General features: G+C 28.8%; 1 protein-coding gene across 6 annotated transcripts in view; it reads left to right on the top strand.

Moving 5' to 3' along the window:
* The window catches only part of LOC123294994, a 203,696-nt gene that overhangs the window by 68,910 nt on the left and 117,706 nt on the right, over positions 1-17,080 (top strand). For all 6 annotated transcript variants that reach the window (XM_044876183.1, XM_044876185.1, XM_044876186.1 and 3 more), the window contains exon 2: positions 4,725-4,861. In XM_044876183.1, coding sequence (XP_044732118.1) covers positions 4,735-4,861 — 127 coding nt within the window. In that variant the 5' untranslated portion in view covers positions 4,725-4,734. The remainder of the gene's footprint in view (positions 1-4,724; positions 4,862-17,080) is intronic.

Raw genomic sequence — 17,080 nt, forward strand, 5'->3', positions numbered from 1 at the left:
TTAAGTTGTGCAGCTTAAGTTGTCTTCTACTGAGACAAAAAAAGTGATTTTTGTTCAAAATGACGAATTTATTAAACATTATCACACATTTTACCTAAAGAATCCTAAAAAATTCTTCAATAACACAAACAAAATTTGAAACATGCTCATACGAATGGTAGTATAGCAAATGTTAGACTTCAAAATATCACAAAATGGCTGGCATGTCATCAAACGTTGGAAAGGAGGGGGAAATGAATGCTGCCATTATTATTAATACCATATACGACTGACAGCATTCTGTATAAATACGTAATGGATTATTTTTTGAATATCGTTAGAGTGAAGAAGCATGGTTTTTAGTTTGTGGTATAGTTTGTTCTTCGTTGATAGCTTTTGTAATCTACCATCTTTAACATGTACATTTAATGTGGTATGCATAACATAAAACTTAACTGAATATTTTGAAAGATGACACTTAACGTTAGTCCATACCGGTTGTTTAATTTACATCTTTGCATAGAACATCTCCCACCAGTACGAGAAAGAGTACATATGCATACATTAAGCAGTGTATATAAGAAAGAGGTGTATGTTTTCTTGCCTGCGTTGAAGCTCCGGTTTACTTAAAGCTGTATGATGGTTCTATTGCTCATGTGTGCCTGTATCGGTAACAACTCTTTCTTATACACACTGCTTAATGTACACAGAGAGAAATGCCAAGTAAATATTCCTAATGCGATCAGTTGTAACACCTAATACTAGCAAAGTAATGGTTACATTACAGGTTGCATTACAGTTACAGCAGTTATGCTGTAATTTAACCATTGCTTTGCTAGTATAGTTATTTCCACTGATCGCATTAGGAATATTTACTTGACATGTCTCTCCGTGTACTCTCTCATACTCGTGGGAGATGTACTATGCAAAGATGTAAATTAAACAATCCGTATATTGAGTTTATATACCAACGACTAATGGTATTATATTATGATATTGAAAACATAGACTTCCTTCTGGATTGTAAGCTTCAGAAACACATAAAGAATATTTAATATTCTTTAATACTTTTATTTAATATCTATAAGATTATTTTGATCCATAACTTTTGCTCGTCATTTTAGAAAATAATCTTACCAGAAGAGAACAGAAAAGAGAGAAACGAATGGTTTTATCGATTTATTTTACTTTCGGCAAAAGATTAAATGCAAACAAAGACATGAATTAAATTTATTTATATTAATTACATTGGAAGATACATATTCATTTAATTATTTTAAAATATTTGTTATTATCTTTTCAAAATAGTATTTTATTTCCGCCCCCTTTAAATCTGTGCAAAAATTTGTCGTTTGATGAAAACAAATGTGTATTCACTATTGACTTATTGACGACAAACTCATATATGAACAGGAAACAACAGTACCCATAGAAATTAAATAAAGAAAATAAAGAATATATATCACACTGAATTATTGATTTATATGTGTCGGTTTTACCTAGGTACACATGGGTGTAAGTACAGTGAGATTTTTAAGCTTCAGTTCATTTATTCTATTTTAAAGGGGTAAATAAATTGAATTAAAAATCCTATAGTATTGGCTTTATTGAAAATAATATTGTACCTTTAGCCCCGAACGACATTTTTAATCTAATTTTCGACCACATTATTAAATAGATATTGCTATCCAATCACAAAAAGTGGTGTGCCTTCGGAGTAATCCAACGTCTGTAGACTTTTAGTTGTGGATTACTATGAATGTTTTAAATAAGAATACGTCTCTACCTCTACTAAGAATCCTGTATCTTCTTAAAAAAGACAGAAGAATGCTACTAAGAAAGTTATTCCTTACCAAATAAGTAGTCATTTCTAAAATCAAATAAAGGAACCCGAAAGCCTCGATTGCTTTCGAACGAAAATTGATTTTTGTGAAACTTTTTCAAACCGACCCCAAACCCGTGAATCGCTGCCGTCAATATTTTATTTCCATACACTGTGTACTTTATCCACCTATCTAACTGTACCTACCTAAAAATAAAACTGACCAATACAAATACTGATTCTTTTATGTATGTCTAGACAACAACTCTAAGTATCAATATCAACCCCCATTAAAAACAAACATACACACACACACACACACACACATATTTATTACTTGTAACTAAATCACCGACGACGACCGGTCATTTTTTATTTTCATCCTTTCACAAACATCATACAAACACACGGAATATGGTTTTAAATCGACTAATTATAATCATTAATTAATTATTTTAATTTTCGTAGCAAATGTTATTTTAGGATCAAATTTTTGTATGATTGAAATTAATTAAATAAAATTATACAAAAATTAAAATTATTAAGTTGTCTCTTCAGTTTTTATACAAAAATGTAAAAATTCGGTTTCATAATGAAAATATGTAATTTGTGTCACTTTCATAGCTGCGTGACATGTAGTAAGATACAAACAGATTCCATATAAATTGCGTCACTCATATTGAAGTGGAGTGTCGGAGTTGACTACTTCCTAGACCGGATATGAAGAGGATCCGGATTGAAGTCCCGGCTTCTATATATTAATTTCGTTTCTATTTGTTAAAATGAAAATACTTAATTTGTTAAGAGGTATAATTTGTTGAGATAGAAAAAGCTATTAAATATACCAAGTATGTGGAGCTCTGACTTATATAATTTATGGGAAAGTTGAAGGGATTTTTTTTTTTTTTGTTTTTTTTCCAAGTCACAAGAAAGTAGTAAATTTCTTGGTACTGCTATTTTGTAATCCATTCTCATGGGGTTGGTTATTTAGAAAGCCATTTATGTAACTCCATAATATATTTTAATATAAATATCTCATATATTATTATTTGTATAAAGGTACAGATATATAATGTATATCTAGTTTAAAATAGTCAGTTTGTTTGTGTATTTGTTGTATACATATATATAGGAGAAAGGAAAGTACGTTATTTTCTAGAAAACTTGGAGTTAAAGTTTTCAAGTAAGATAACTTCATAATATAACCAAAACTTGTTTATAGTATACTTACTATATAGTTTGTTTAAGACAAATATAAGTTTATACATATTTAATATACCTACCAATTTGCTGTACTTACAGATTGGTGCTAAAAGTAATACGCATCAAAATAATCGTTCGGCAAAAAATTTTAGTAAAATATGATATCATGTGTCTGATAGAAGATATAAGACGCAGTGATTTCTATAGTACCGAAATTATATGCTTTTTCAATGAAAATCAGATCACTTTTGGAGATTCCACAATTAATAAGAGCTAAGTACGAAAGTGTAAAGCATTTGTTGAAGGACTGTCAGAACACGGAAGGCCAGGAACGGAAAGAGCTAAACAGGATGGGGATACATAATGCTTAAGCCATCTTGAATGAATGAGATAATAAAGAAAAGTTATCGGTGATAAACATAGTTTTTTAATTAAAAGTTAATAAACTTTTTACTAATAAAGTTTGCACACTAGGGTTTTAAATAAAATAGCATATCCGGTAAAATTTATAGCATTTCAGGTAAAATTCTTGATGGTATATATAAGTTTTTTTTATCGAAATTATCCTTTACCATTTTGTATAAACATAGCTGAATTTTGATGATACAAAACTGAAATTTCTCCCTCAAGGCGTGAATGGTCGAAGATTTGTTTTCAGAAACCTGATATTTCAGGAAATTCCATGGAATGTTAAACTTCATGATTTAGGCGATCAATCCATCAAATTTATCTTTTCACATTTGATAAATCACCATTCAACCATAGTTTATACGAAAAATCGCACTTAAACTGTAGTTGCTTAAATTTTATTAATATTAAGTCCTGAAATTGTTTGCCAGCTATCTTGTTTTTAATTTTTTTATTTTCAATAGTTTTCCACGCAAACGGCCTAAGATTCAAATATTTTGCTTATTTTGGGACCCGCTGATTTTTATTTTTTTTTTTAAGAAAATCGTATCAATTTTTATGAACCATTCTATATATGATGCCACCGGAAAACCTTCTTAAATTTTAAAAGTGTTTTATTTAAAATAATTGATACTTTTCATTTTTCCATCAACTAACATTTCAAGACTACTTACCTCAAAATAATCTAAGGAAAAGAAAAGAATAAAAATATTGTATTTGAACTACTCACCATTTTTGAATTGGATTTAGAAAATATGAATACTTTATAAGTATTTTAATTAAAAATTTGTTTTTACCAAATAAGTATATGAATATACCTACATGTCTAAATATGTTATGTTGGTAATTTGTGCATAATTTATTTGTCGTAATTAAAACTTAATATTGATCTAATTACACACGAAAGTAAATAGTATAAATTAAAATTAAAATTTTTGAAGCGTAATTTATTTCCAATGGTTAAACGTTCCATTTTATTTATTGTTTGTTTCTAAATGTTTAAGGATGTATGAGCATGACAACAATGTTTGATTGAAAGGCTCAAAATTTTTGTATAGGCAGACTTTTACTCAAAGATTATGTGGTTAAAATTTCAGCATAGGTATCCATGCAAATTGCTCCAAATAAATGTCGAGAATTCTTTTTTTAATTCGTATAAGAATTTCGTAATGACTACGTAGTTTCTGTTTGATCCGGTTATTTTTGGACATTCTGTATATAGACAAAACTTTTGAAATGGTTTTTTCAAAACAATTTCCAAATGAGGGAGCACTTTTCTTTAAAAAAATATTAATTTTCGTCTTTGTTTCAGAATTGTAAAAATGAGGTGGTTTGGAATTCTTATCGCGGCCATATTACTGGTTGCAATTGCATCAGTTGAAGGTGAAGTTTGGGAGGAAGACGACCATGAAATTCTTATCCGCAGTGAACGTGGTACCAAAAATCGAGGTAAGTCCAATTAAAATATTGTAAAACATTAACAGTATTTAACACAAAATTAATTTTTATAAAATACAATAGTTATGGCAGAAACTGTTTATCACAGTATGATTTCCCCAATAATATCCTCAATTTCGGTGCATAGCTAGAGCATCATTATTTACCTATCAATAGTGTAATGGTAATATAATCATCACAGGCAGCACATTGACACAGAAGTAATCACTAATTATTTTAAGTTATCTATGTCATTAATTTCATAAATCAATTATTTATTATCCATAATAAATATATATTAACTATTATTGCTAATGATTTTCACTGTCGAATTATATCGTTCCGCCAATACCATTAGCTAACTGCATATGTGTATAAATCTCTACATTACGATCATAATTTTTACATTTGGGACTGAGTATAATTAATATCGTTCTCGATTTATACACACATCGATCCGGTGTCACAAAATGTAGATTCAACAATTTTATTTTTCACGCAAAAAAAAAGAATATATACTACTAGGTCGACCTGTGCGCAAATCCGCAGTGCGGTATCCGTGGTTAAAATCAGGCTAGAGAAATAATAAATAAGTGATAATTTTCTTTCTTTTTATTTATAGGCAATTTAATTACAGATACGATATAGAAATTACATAATGAACAAAATCAAATCTTAATATTTTTTTCTCCATCCTGTTTTTTGCACAAGCGGTACATTTTTAGACCATGATTCTTTTTTTCGTCAGTAGCCAGGAAAATAATTTTTAAAATAAAGAATATAACATGAAGTTTGATTAAGAAATCAGGAAGATGTCGCGTGGACAGGAAATAACAGGCTTTAGATATAATATATAAGATAAAAATATGGATAAGTTGTTTTCATTGAGTAAGTATTCAAATTTATCAAAAGAAAGCACGTTATTATTCTCACATTTAACACAAAGATGAAAAATATGTTTCTGGTTTGAAATGGGTGCATGAATTACGCGTAAACCGCAACCGTAATCAACTAGTGAAGCGCTTACCAATACAAGAGATTGTAGGTCTATTAGTGACGATTGTTTTTTTAATTTCCTATTATTGTGAAGATCATTTTATTACACCTAAATATTGACAATTTAATAATTAGGCACTAAGGAAAAGATAAGTTATTTTCGCGAAAAAAAATATTTCGGGATAAATAGTCGAAAATAATAATGACTAATGAATCACTCACGTAGGGGAGCAAAAGTTTTCCAATAACTGGTTAGCGAAAAAAAAGCCTTACGTGAACATTACTTTTGGAACATAGGTTACTATTATATATGTCTCATATGTTATTGAATAATTATTGATATCATTATCATTATAGGTACATATTATATTATGTATATTTATTTTTACATGTATAAAATAATTAATTGTATTAATATATTGGAAGGATTATCGTTTTATTACCATTATAGTCTAGTCTATTTACGAAAATCGAAGAGGGGTGATCCAAAAGTTTCTGACACTAGATTTTTATATTCATTCATTCAATAGGTGGTTGTTTGGAGATCTTAAATCTGATTTTGCGCATTCGCGAAATTAACCCTTTTTATACCATGTATATGAAATATACATAGTATATTAAGTTTAGTCCCAAGTTTGTAACGCTTAAAAATATTGATGCTACGAAAAAAATTTTGGTTTAGGTGTTCATAGAATCACCTAATTAGTCTATTTCCGTATGTCTGTCTGTCTGTCTGTCGTCTGTCCGTCTGTCACCACGATTACTCAAAAACGAAAAGAGATAGCAAGCTGAGGTCGAGTTCGTAAATGAGAAACATAGGTCAATCGGGTCTTGTAAAATCTTATAAACCGTTAGAGATAGAACAAAAGTTTAAATGTAAAAAATGTTCCTTTTAAAAAAATAAATAACTTTTGTTTGAAACATTTTCTTGTAAACATCACTGTGTATATGTATATATGTATATATATATTCTTTAATGATATACAAAAAGCAAATCAATTATTACAAAATTACAGCTTGTGTTACAGAATAGTACAAAATTATAAAATATCTATTTACGCAAAAATTTAAAAAACATTAAATAAAATAACATAAATTCTTTACAATTTACTAATTAAAAGTCAGAATGGCTCATATATACATTTTCATGTTTTAATGCGTGATAAAAGTTCTGATAATTAAACAACTATAAGAATAATTAAACAACTTTTGATTTAAATAAAATAATTAAAATGAGTAATTTAGAAGGTAAAATAGACGCTCTAATCAGCAAAATGGAAACATTCGAAAACAAAATAATGTCGCAGCTAAAAGAAATAAAAGATGAAAATAAATATATAAGAGAAAAGAATGAGGAATTAGAAAATTTGCTGGCGGAACAAAATAGAACAATTGTTAAAATGCAAGTGGAAATGAACAAAAATAACATAATCATTATTGGCCATGATAAGCAGAATAAAAATGAAACGACACTGTAAATGTATTAATATGGGAATATCAGTTATGTGTGTGTGGCTATTTAAGAGTGGAAATCTTTCTTTATTTACGTGACGCCAAAAAACAAACGATTGCGTCATCAAAACTGTCTATACATGGTATTTAAACAATTAACCCAGTCAATTGTTTGTTTTCACTTGTTTATAATACATTATGCTTTATATTTATTTTATTTATAAAATGATTTTAAATTAATTTTGTTTTGAAAATTATTTAATAAAAAAGTTAGTAGTAACTGCACGTAATAAACAGTCTATCAAGTGTTTGTTAAGTACAAGTGTGTACACCATTTCAAAAACAAATAAATAAATAAAAAAAACCATTTGCTTCAAAGTGAAATTATCAGCTTCCCTCTCTATGTATACTTTGTAGGGTAAAGTGAAGTATCTTGGATACAATGCATCAATTATTGATTGCTATCTAAAGGATGTTCCAATATTATCAGCGTTCACCATTTTAATGCGAGGGTATTTTTACCTGCCCTGGGGTTATAGAAATTTTTTTTATAATTCACTGTACCTGAATGTGAAAAATTGAAAATTGGGAATTTAACAGCATTTTCGAATGAATAGATAAAAGTACCCAGAGCAGGTAGAATATGAATACCTACCTTTAACATATCCAAATTTCAAATCGATAGAGTAATGGTTATAATCACAGTGCTTAATAAAGTTTCACGCCAATCAAAGAATGTTTTTATCCGATCAAAAATTTGTACATAACATCCTGAAAATAGAACTACATTATTTTGTCTTCTTTTCCGTACCTCAATTTTATGTACCTGATTTTACCATTATCTGGCTAAAAAATAATAAGAAATCAAAATTTTTAATAAAAGCTGCTTTTGCGTTAAAAAAACAAGAATTTCCCACAAAAAATTTGAACTTCCAAAAAAAAATAAAGTTGGCACCTCTTTAGTCATCGAGACGCTTGTATTAAAGATCTAAATACAATGCTTTTATTACCCTTAAGAAAGAGCCAATACATGTGTTCGGGTTTTTGTAATATTCTGTTCTACTTTTTAAATAAAACGGGTTGAAAATTTGTAAAAAAATCAACCTCTATATACTACTGTATACAAAATGTTTGATTTACATCTAAGCATATAACTATCACGAGTATGACAGATTGCATGCGTTAAGCAATGCATCTAAGTAAGAGGTAGTATAGGTGTTATATGAAATTGCAATAATGACTTGTATCGTGGCTTATCTGTTGTAGTTTATCTATTCAACTAAGAAACTCCCACTCTCTAAGCGTCTTACAACTATCTCAACGCATATCGAAGCTTCAACACATGTATTTAATACCTCTCACTTCGATGCATTGTTTCACGCATGTACTCTGTCATACTCGTGATATTTATATGCTTAGATGTAACTCGAACATTCTGTATACATATCTTACATTTATTACATTACATTTATTTACTTTTATAGTATTTACAATGAAATAGTTACTATGTATTGATGTTTCCATAGCATACATACAGACAGCAAGCATATCGTACAATATTCAATAAGAACTAACATAAATAAATTGATTTTAAACTCATATTGATATATAAATTGGTATTCTAAATTGCATTTTTACACTGTTAACAAATTATATTAGAAATGTTGTTGTTTAATAAAACGATGTTTAACTTACTTTAAAATATATTATCGATAAGAAATTTGTGGCTGATATTCTCTTCTACATTGCATGTGTTTTAGGATATGGTGCGTCAAAAATCCATGAATTCTTACTGACAGTTTACGGCGTGGTAAATAAGCTCCTGAGGGGATGTGGAGCCCTTTCTTTCCTACAACACATATATATGGCACAGTGGCCATTTAAGAGATGGAAGGAGGGAAATAAAATTAATAAAAATTGAGAAAAATCCCTGTCCCTTACCAAATAAGTTCCCTTATTCCCTAATGATCGTACAAACGTTATATACTGTTGGCAGACATTAACCCTCCTCTTCTTCCTAATAAATGCCAAAAAAGGGGTTTGATATGATAGTAGTCGGGCTATGTGTGCCTCTTTCTTTTTGTCTGTCTGTCTATGGCACTCGACAAATGCGAGTTTAGGGCCTCCCTCCCTTTTTTTTGTCGAAAATGATGCCCCAGCCATATATTTATGTCCTTAAGGTTTATGTATCTTTATACCCGGAAACAGAAGACAAAATTTAAATTGGGAACCCTAAAACAGTTTAAATAATGAACTAAAATTAAATCATCACAGATAATCCAATTTATATGAAATAAAAATGAAAATCGAAAAACAGGCAAAATTAAAATCAGAAAACAGGTGTCAGTCCTCTAGGTGCAAGATAACAAGGATCATAAATAATCATTTTGTTATGAACTCACGGTCTGTAGTACCTTATTAAAATGGTGTGTATAATATTTAATACCATATTTTTATTCAAACTTATTATATTTTATTCATCTTCGAAATGCAAATATTACCTAAACATTGTATATTATTAGATTTTTGAATGTTCATTTTATAAACAACAGCTACCAAAGGATATATGTTACCTTAAACCTACCATCAATGTACTAAGTACCTACTGAGTAAAATACACACAGTGTTATTAAAATTACTACAATCAACTTTAAACACCTTTAAAGTGTTATTTGTAAACAACAACCTTTCACCTTATACCTTCAGTATCTATCTCCTTGTAATAAAATGTCTACAAATTCTATAGAGTAAATAGAAGCCTAGTTAACTATATACCACAAATATAGTCTGATAACTTCAACTGTGAAATCAAAAGTTTTATGTTCTGTTTTAAATAGAGAATGCCAAATTGAACCGTTGTGTTTTGAGGACATGAAAAACATACTAAGACTTTTTGGGCAACTATCTCGAAAAATTATTATTTTAAAAAATTGACCGACGATTTTTTAAATCGTTTATTATACCATGTATATGAAATATACCAAGATATACTAAGTTTAGTTCAAGTTTGTAACGCTTAAAAATATTGATGCTATGAACAAAATTTTGGTATAGGTGTTCATAAAATCACCTAATTAGTCCAATTCCGGTTGTCTGTCTGTCTGTCGTCTGCCCGTCTGTCATCACGATTACTAAAAAGGAAAAAAGATATCAAGCTGAAATTTTTATTGCGTGCTGAGGACGTAAAAAGTGAGTTCGAGTTCGTAAATGAGCAACATAGGTCAATTGGGTGTTGGTTCCGTAAGACCCATCTTGTAAACCGTTAGAGATAGAACAAAAGTTTTAATGTCAAAAAGGTTCCTTAAAAAATAAACTTTAAGTTTGAAATATTTTTTCGTAAACATCACTGTTTATCCGTGAGAGCGCAAATTGTAGTATTATATGGGTATATCAGTTATGTATGTGTGACATGTATGTATGTGTAATGTGACAGAGTAATCAACACTGTCTATACATGGTATTTCAACAATTAACTCAATAAATTGTTTGTTTTCACTTGTTCTATAATTAATTTCTTGCCTGACCTCAAAATTCCCATTCGCCTACCTAAAATTGTAAATCTACACTGGATACCATAGAAATTAACACTCATGCACTGCTTAATAACCTATTTACGCCTTCTTAATATCCACAATCCAATTCGGTATGTTAAAAAATTCCCTCAAAATTACAAAGTTAGCTTTTGATTTAAAAGTTGAAGTCAATGAATGGACTATAAATGAGTAGTAACAGGTTTATATATACGTATATAGCGTGAGAGAAGTTAAATATTAATGTAAGTAGGACCTGTACGAAGCGTGAGGTGAGCTAAATAATTATACATAACTAACTAGGGGCAATGGAGATATGCTGTTTTATAAACATTATAACAGAAGGTGTTATGTACAAAACCAGTAGATACAAATATATCAACTGTATAGGTATCAACTCAGTGCTTACGCAATAAAGAAACTATATTAAAAGCTTCGACAAGGTAATGTACTCATGGCTGCAGTCCAACAAAATTTCCATAAAAGTTAGCCTGTTAAAAAATTTCCAAAGAAAGGGAGCTATTGCTTCTATTGAAAAATTAAAAATACAATATTCGATTTTAAGGAAAATGTGTTAATTTTTCAATCTCTAGGGGAATTCGCTTAGCTAACGCAGCCCCTGCGCTGCGATTTTTTTTTTTTAAATATGGGTGGTAAATAATACACAGCGCAATTATCAAAAACTTTTCAATAATAGTAATGATAATGGAGTGTTACTTCCGTTTATCAGACACAACGATGTATTAAGAGGCTTCCCATATGGTTTTAATCTTTTATTTAGTAATTTACAGCCTTATAATTCACGATAATGATGGTAGAAAGGATTTATTCAATCCGTCCAATCTAGACCGTATTTTTACTTTAATATGTACAACAGATATTTTTAAACTTCTAGACTACTTTTCGTTTTGCATGATGCTTAACTTATGGGTAGGATTTGAATAATCTTGAATATATTTTTGGGAGCAATCTCACAACTTTCATTCGCCCATACAGATCAAAAACCATAATATTTTTGTAAAATTAAAAGTTAATGTTCCGGTAGACATAAGTATAATTTCTACCGCCCTACAATAATCCTTGCGGCTACAGAATGTCTGTAAAGAATGTTATATGATACAGTAATATAAATATATAATTAGAATTTTCTAGACTAATAATTTAATACTTGCATTAAAATCAATTATATAATCTACAACATCTAATATAAATTAAATTTTAATTAAAGTAAAAATACTTTCCCATGTACTTACTACCTATTTCAAGAACATATTTTGTACAAACGTTTTACAATAATAATTCATGATGACATCCAGTTTGAAAGAGAGTTGAGTTTAGCTGTAGATTAAAATAGGTAATTATATTTAGGAAGGTAAAGTGTTTTTAATAGAACATATTTAAAATTGTGATAAGAGTACTTATGGTAAAGCTTTTGAAATTTGATGGTGGGGATATACAGATTTTAAAGAAACGACTAATTATTAAAATATATTTCATGTAGGTTGTTATAATCAGTCACTTTATCATCAGACTGGAAGATGGTATTTGATTAGATAATTTTCTCGCTTATATCTCCAATAGTTGTAAAACTCCAATGCGTTTATTTAAACAACTTGTTCACTCTAGCTTTCGCTTTGCAAACTCTATATGTGTAGCTGTAAAGACCAAAGTATGATTGTCTTATACAGTTAGAAAAACCTACCAGAGCTGTTACAAGACAAATGTGTAAGGCAAAGCCAAATGTGTAAAGCAAAGATGTAAATCTCACAAGACTAAATTGTGAGTTACAAGACTAAATATAAGAAATAGTCTAGCATTTGGTTTTGGTCTTGGTCTTCAATCATTAAATTACCTGATTTTTATACTTTTTGGATCAAAATTTTCCGATCTACTAAGTTTCATCAAATTCCAAAACAAAACTTTTTTTTACGTTTTTCTCGATTTTTTCAAAGGGGTACCCCTTAAAAAAATTGCAAAAAATCGAAAAAAATTTTCTATATCCAATATCGATAAAACTCATATATAAGGTAATTTTGACCCAAAAAGTACAAAACTCGAGTGCAATTGTTGACTGATCGAATATTTTTTGAGATACGGACTAAAATCGATCCAAATATTGCGATATCTCAGAAACTCTGCATCCAATCATTAAACTAACCATATTTTTACACTTTTTGGATCAAAATGACCCCATCCACTGAGTTTCATCAAATTCCAAAACAAAATTTTTTTTACGTTTTTCTCGATATTTTCAAATTCGGAAATTCGGTAAATATAATGTTTTATTTTTCACATATTGTTGATCTAAGAACTTGATAAAATGAAATTTTACTGTAAACATCAATATTATCTACTAAATTTCGTTTTGTTTGTGTGAAGTACGTTTACACACCCATCATTTAACGATAACGACTATTTGTATGTATATTTGTATTAATATTGTAATAAATGTTACTGCTTTTATAAGCAATTTTCACAATTGGGTCCCTCTCAGTACCCTTGTTGTTCACAATCTACTATTTTCAACAAAAAGCTTATAAAATATTCACAAATGTTTTGTATAAAAGTAATACATATATTCCACGTAAGTGAAATTAAATAAACTTAAAAAATTCATCATAGAATTTACCGGGTGTTTAGGATAGGGTTTATAGCAGGGATTCTACCCGTTGAATAAGTTTAGTCCTAAGTTCGTAACGCTTAAAAATATTGATACTATGAACAAAATTTTGGTACAAGTGTTCATAAAATCACCTAATTAGTCCATTTCCGATTGTCTGTCTGTCCGTCTGTCATCACGATTACTCAAAAACGAAAGAAGATATCAAGCTGAAATTTTTATAGCGTGCTTAGGACGTAAAAAGTGAGGTCGAGTTCGTAAATGAGCAACACAAGTTTTAGAATCAGATACAGCCTTTTGCAAATCGAATTTTACATGAACAAGTATTTAATTTTCGCTTTAAAATAATCAAATAAAAGTGAAAGAAAACTAATGTTATTTATTTTCTTTTAAAATTGCAGCTATTAAGTTTTGCAAGGTCATTACACTACATTAAAATTTATTACACATTAATCTTCGAACACAACAAAGTTCGTACCTTTTTAGGATGATATAATAATTCATTCGTCTGAATGTAAAATAATTAGTCAAAATGTATCATCACATAAATCGACCTATTGTTCAAAAATTTTCTATAAATATTATTACAAGTCACGCAACCGAAAATCACGCACCACCAAACTTCAATATTTTGTTTATTTACTGTATATTCGTTGAAAGAAGAAAAATTGATAGACTTTAATGGTTCAATATCAAAACCAATGTATATCCTAATCGTACTTCGTTTCCAGATGTATTTGTTTCCAGACTCGCTTATTAGTTTATCTTATCGAACATGTAGAATAGTATAAATAATAGTTTAGAATGTTCAACGGTTTGTATATTTACTATTAATTGTAAAAGTAGTTAACATTTGCAAACATCGTCTTCAAAATACAGTGGAATCAAAAATTTGTAGACGGTTTTCTTATTTACGTCTTGTGGTTTTCTTCTACGGCGGAATTAAACAATCTTCATTTTGCAATGCTACATCAAAATGTAATTAATTAGTTTGCACTAAAACATCGATAATCAAAAATTTATTCTAAGGGACTGTGCTATGAATAATTCACCTAATTATCTTACTCTTCAATATTTTAAATAGATGCTGTCTCAAGAAATACTAAAAAAAGACTTTTTCTGTGAATTAAAAATTATAGTTCGCTAGTTTATCGAAAAAATTACTTTGATTCCAATTTATATAGAATTTTAATTGATTATCTAAATGTATAAATATCAGCATTCATTTCTTAGAGGACTCACACGATTCTTAGAAGACCGCAACAAGACAAATAATCAGGATTTTTTACAATATACAGTCTTTTTCACGACTGAATGGTGAATGCAATCAGCCCTTTAAGCATGAAAAAAACGCAAATTATAATCCTCTGTCTCCTTTTGATTTACGCATTTTTGAATGTAATAGAAGTATGAGTTTTGTAATGGAATTTTTCAAAAAAGGAATGATAACCGTAATTTATCATGCTGAGATTAATAAATTAAGAATTTTATAAATTTTAAAACAGTTGCTAACATGGCTGCAAATTGTAAAAAGTTAAAAATAATACTTGAACTTTTCGCTTTCTTTTGATTATGTTTGGGATTGCAGGTTAGCCATTGGTTGGAAATTTAGTTTTTCGATGGACAGATTTTTCGACAGTTTGAAAGCATCAATCATAAAATAATTTTCTCTTCCAAAATAAGATAAACAATCATTGAGCTCTGGTAACTTTGAAATGTGGGATAGTGAGAGCAATTTATTTGAAGCTTTTGATGTTCTACAACAAATTTAAAAGCAAATGTAGCTAATGAGACATTATCAACTGGAGGTGGGGGGTATGTATGTGAAAGTTCCTTACGGGGTACTGGAAAACTTGTTAATATATTAATTCAGAACAGGCCAACTTCCTGAACTTTGAATTAGGTACTTAATTTCCGTTACATCAGAAATTCAAAGGCAATATTTGACATGTGAAGACTGAATTATTCACTCTGTTAAAGCTTCCGTAAGTATTCGGACATACTGTATTATCCATGTTAAATAGTAAATAAAATAAGTATTATTAGTATTCTAGAAAGTTCGAATATATGCATATTTGTAAAGTTGTTTTTGTATGAAATTCTCAAATGTGAGATCACTTGTTATGTTATTTTAAACTTCGTTTTGTTCTTGAATATAAGTTAGTGAATTAAACTTTTTGTTATTTAAACCAATGTTAATAAGTATCTACGTGGATCAAGAAATAATAATGCTAGTTCAATTGTTCATTAGCATAATTATTTCGAAGTAACTTTATAAGGTGACGTTACAAAGATATCTTTAAAAGCGCTTTGCGCATATATCCAAATAAAATCAACTTATACAAAAAAAATTAACTGAGATTCATTGATACTTAAATTAAAAAATTATTCTCAGACACACTTCGCTTTGAAAATATTTCTTAATTGTAATAGCTGACTTAAATTCACTACTTAAATTGAGAGCAAACTAACGACTACCTAATGTAATTACGGTACTTGGTTATTGCATAAATTCCATTATGTATTTTGAAAAATGAATAAAACATTAATATTATCTATTATAGTTATAATATAAAACAGATTCCAGTTCATCACTCGCAATGGACGAGGAATATCTTCAACAGACAAATGCCTACATAAATTATCAATTAAAAACATCCATTAAATTTTATTGAAACCTGTGAAAAATAAAAGCATACTATCAAGTTTTCATTAATGGTATAATCAACAAAATATTTTACAATATATTTCGTTTGCATTTTCAAAGAGATACCTTTTTTTGTGGTATTTATATTAACATTTGGAACATTGTTTTCCATTGAATAAAATGTGGTATCAAATTGTATCCCATATGTACTAAATATTTAAAAAAAAAAATCGGAAAGCAATCAATCGAGCAGTACAAAATAAATTTATTTTTTATTTTGAACATTTTTTTTTTTTTTTGTTTGATGACTATTATTTATGTGGTCTTTCTGAAATGTAAAAATAATCGTGTGACCAGGTAAATCCTAAGACCAAATATTCCTGAAACACGTAAAACAAAAAGTTAGTAAAGAATCATGTAAACGGCGCTCATTAATTTACAATATTATAAATATCATAATTTGGTAGTAGAGCAAAATTAAATTTTTTGGATTCCGATGACGTCATAAAGTTAAAAAATTCAATTTTTTTGCTAATACAGGCAAATTTGATCCAATCTTATTGGAATTTTTTTTTGGAATCCACTAATTTTGGGTCATTCTATTCATCTGCGATGTCAGTTATTCGCTAGATATCACTGATGTGCCTTATTTCGGAACCAGGACTCTATATTCTTGAAACCTATTATAGCTAGGTTAATTTTGACCACAAATTTATACCCCATATAAAGTATACCCCAAATTTAGTAGGATTATAAACTTGGTTTATCAAAATTAGATAAAATTTGGATGTGATAGAGCAAAATTAAATTTTTTGGATTTTGATGACGTCATAAAGTTAAAAATACGATTTTCTTTATATTCATAATACTGTGAAAAGTAAAAGAAAGATCAATGGTTTGAACATTTTGTACCACGGATTACTGTTTCATTTTATAAAATGCCTTCGATTATAATTTCTCTTGGAGGGGAAAATAAGTTTGCTGCG

This window comes from Chrysoperla carnea, chromosome 3 (assembly GCF_905475395.1).
Source record: "Chrysoperla carnea chromosome 3, inChrCarn1.1, whole genome shotgun sequence".
Lineage (NCBI taxonomy): Eukaryota > Metazoa > Arthropoda > Insecta > Neuroptera > Chrysopidae > Chrysoperla > Chrysoperla carnea.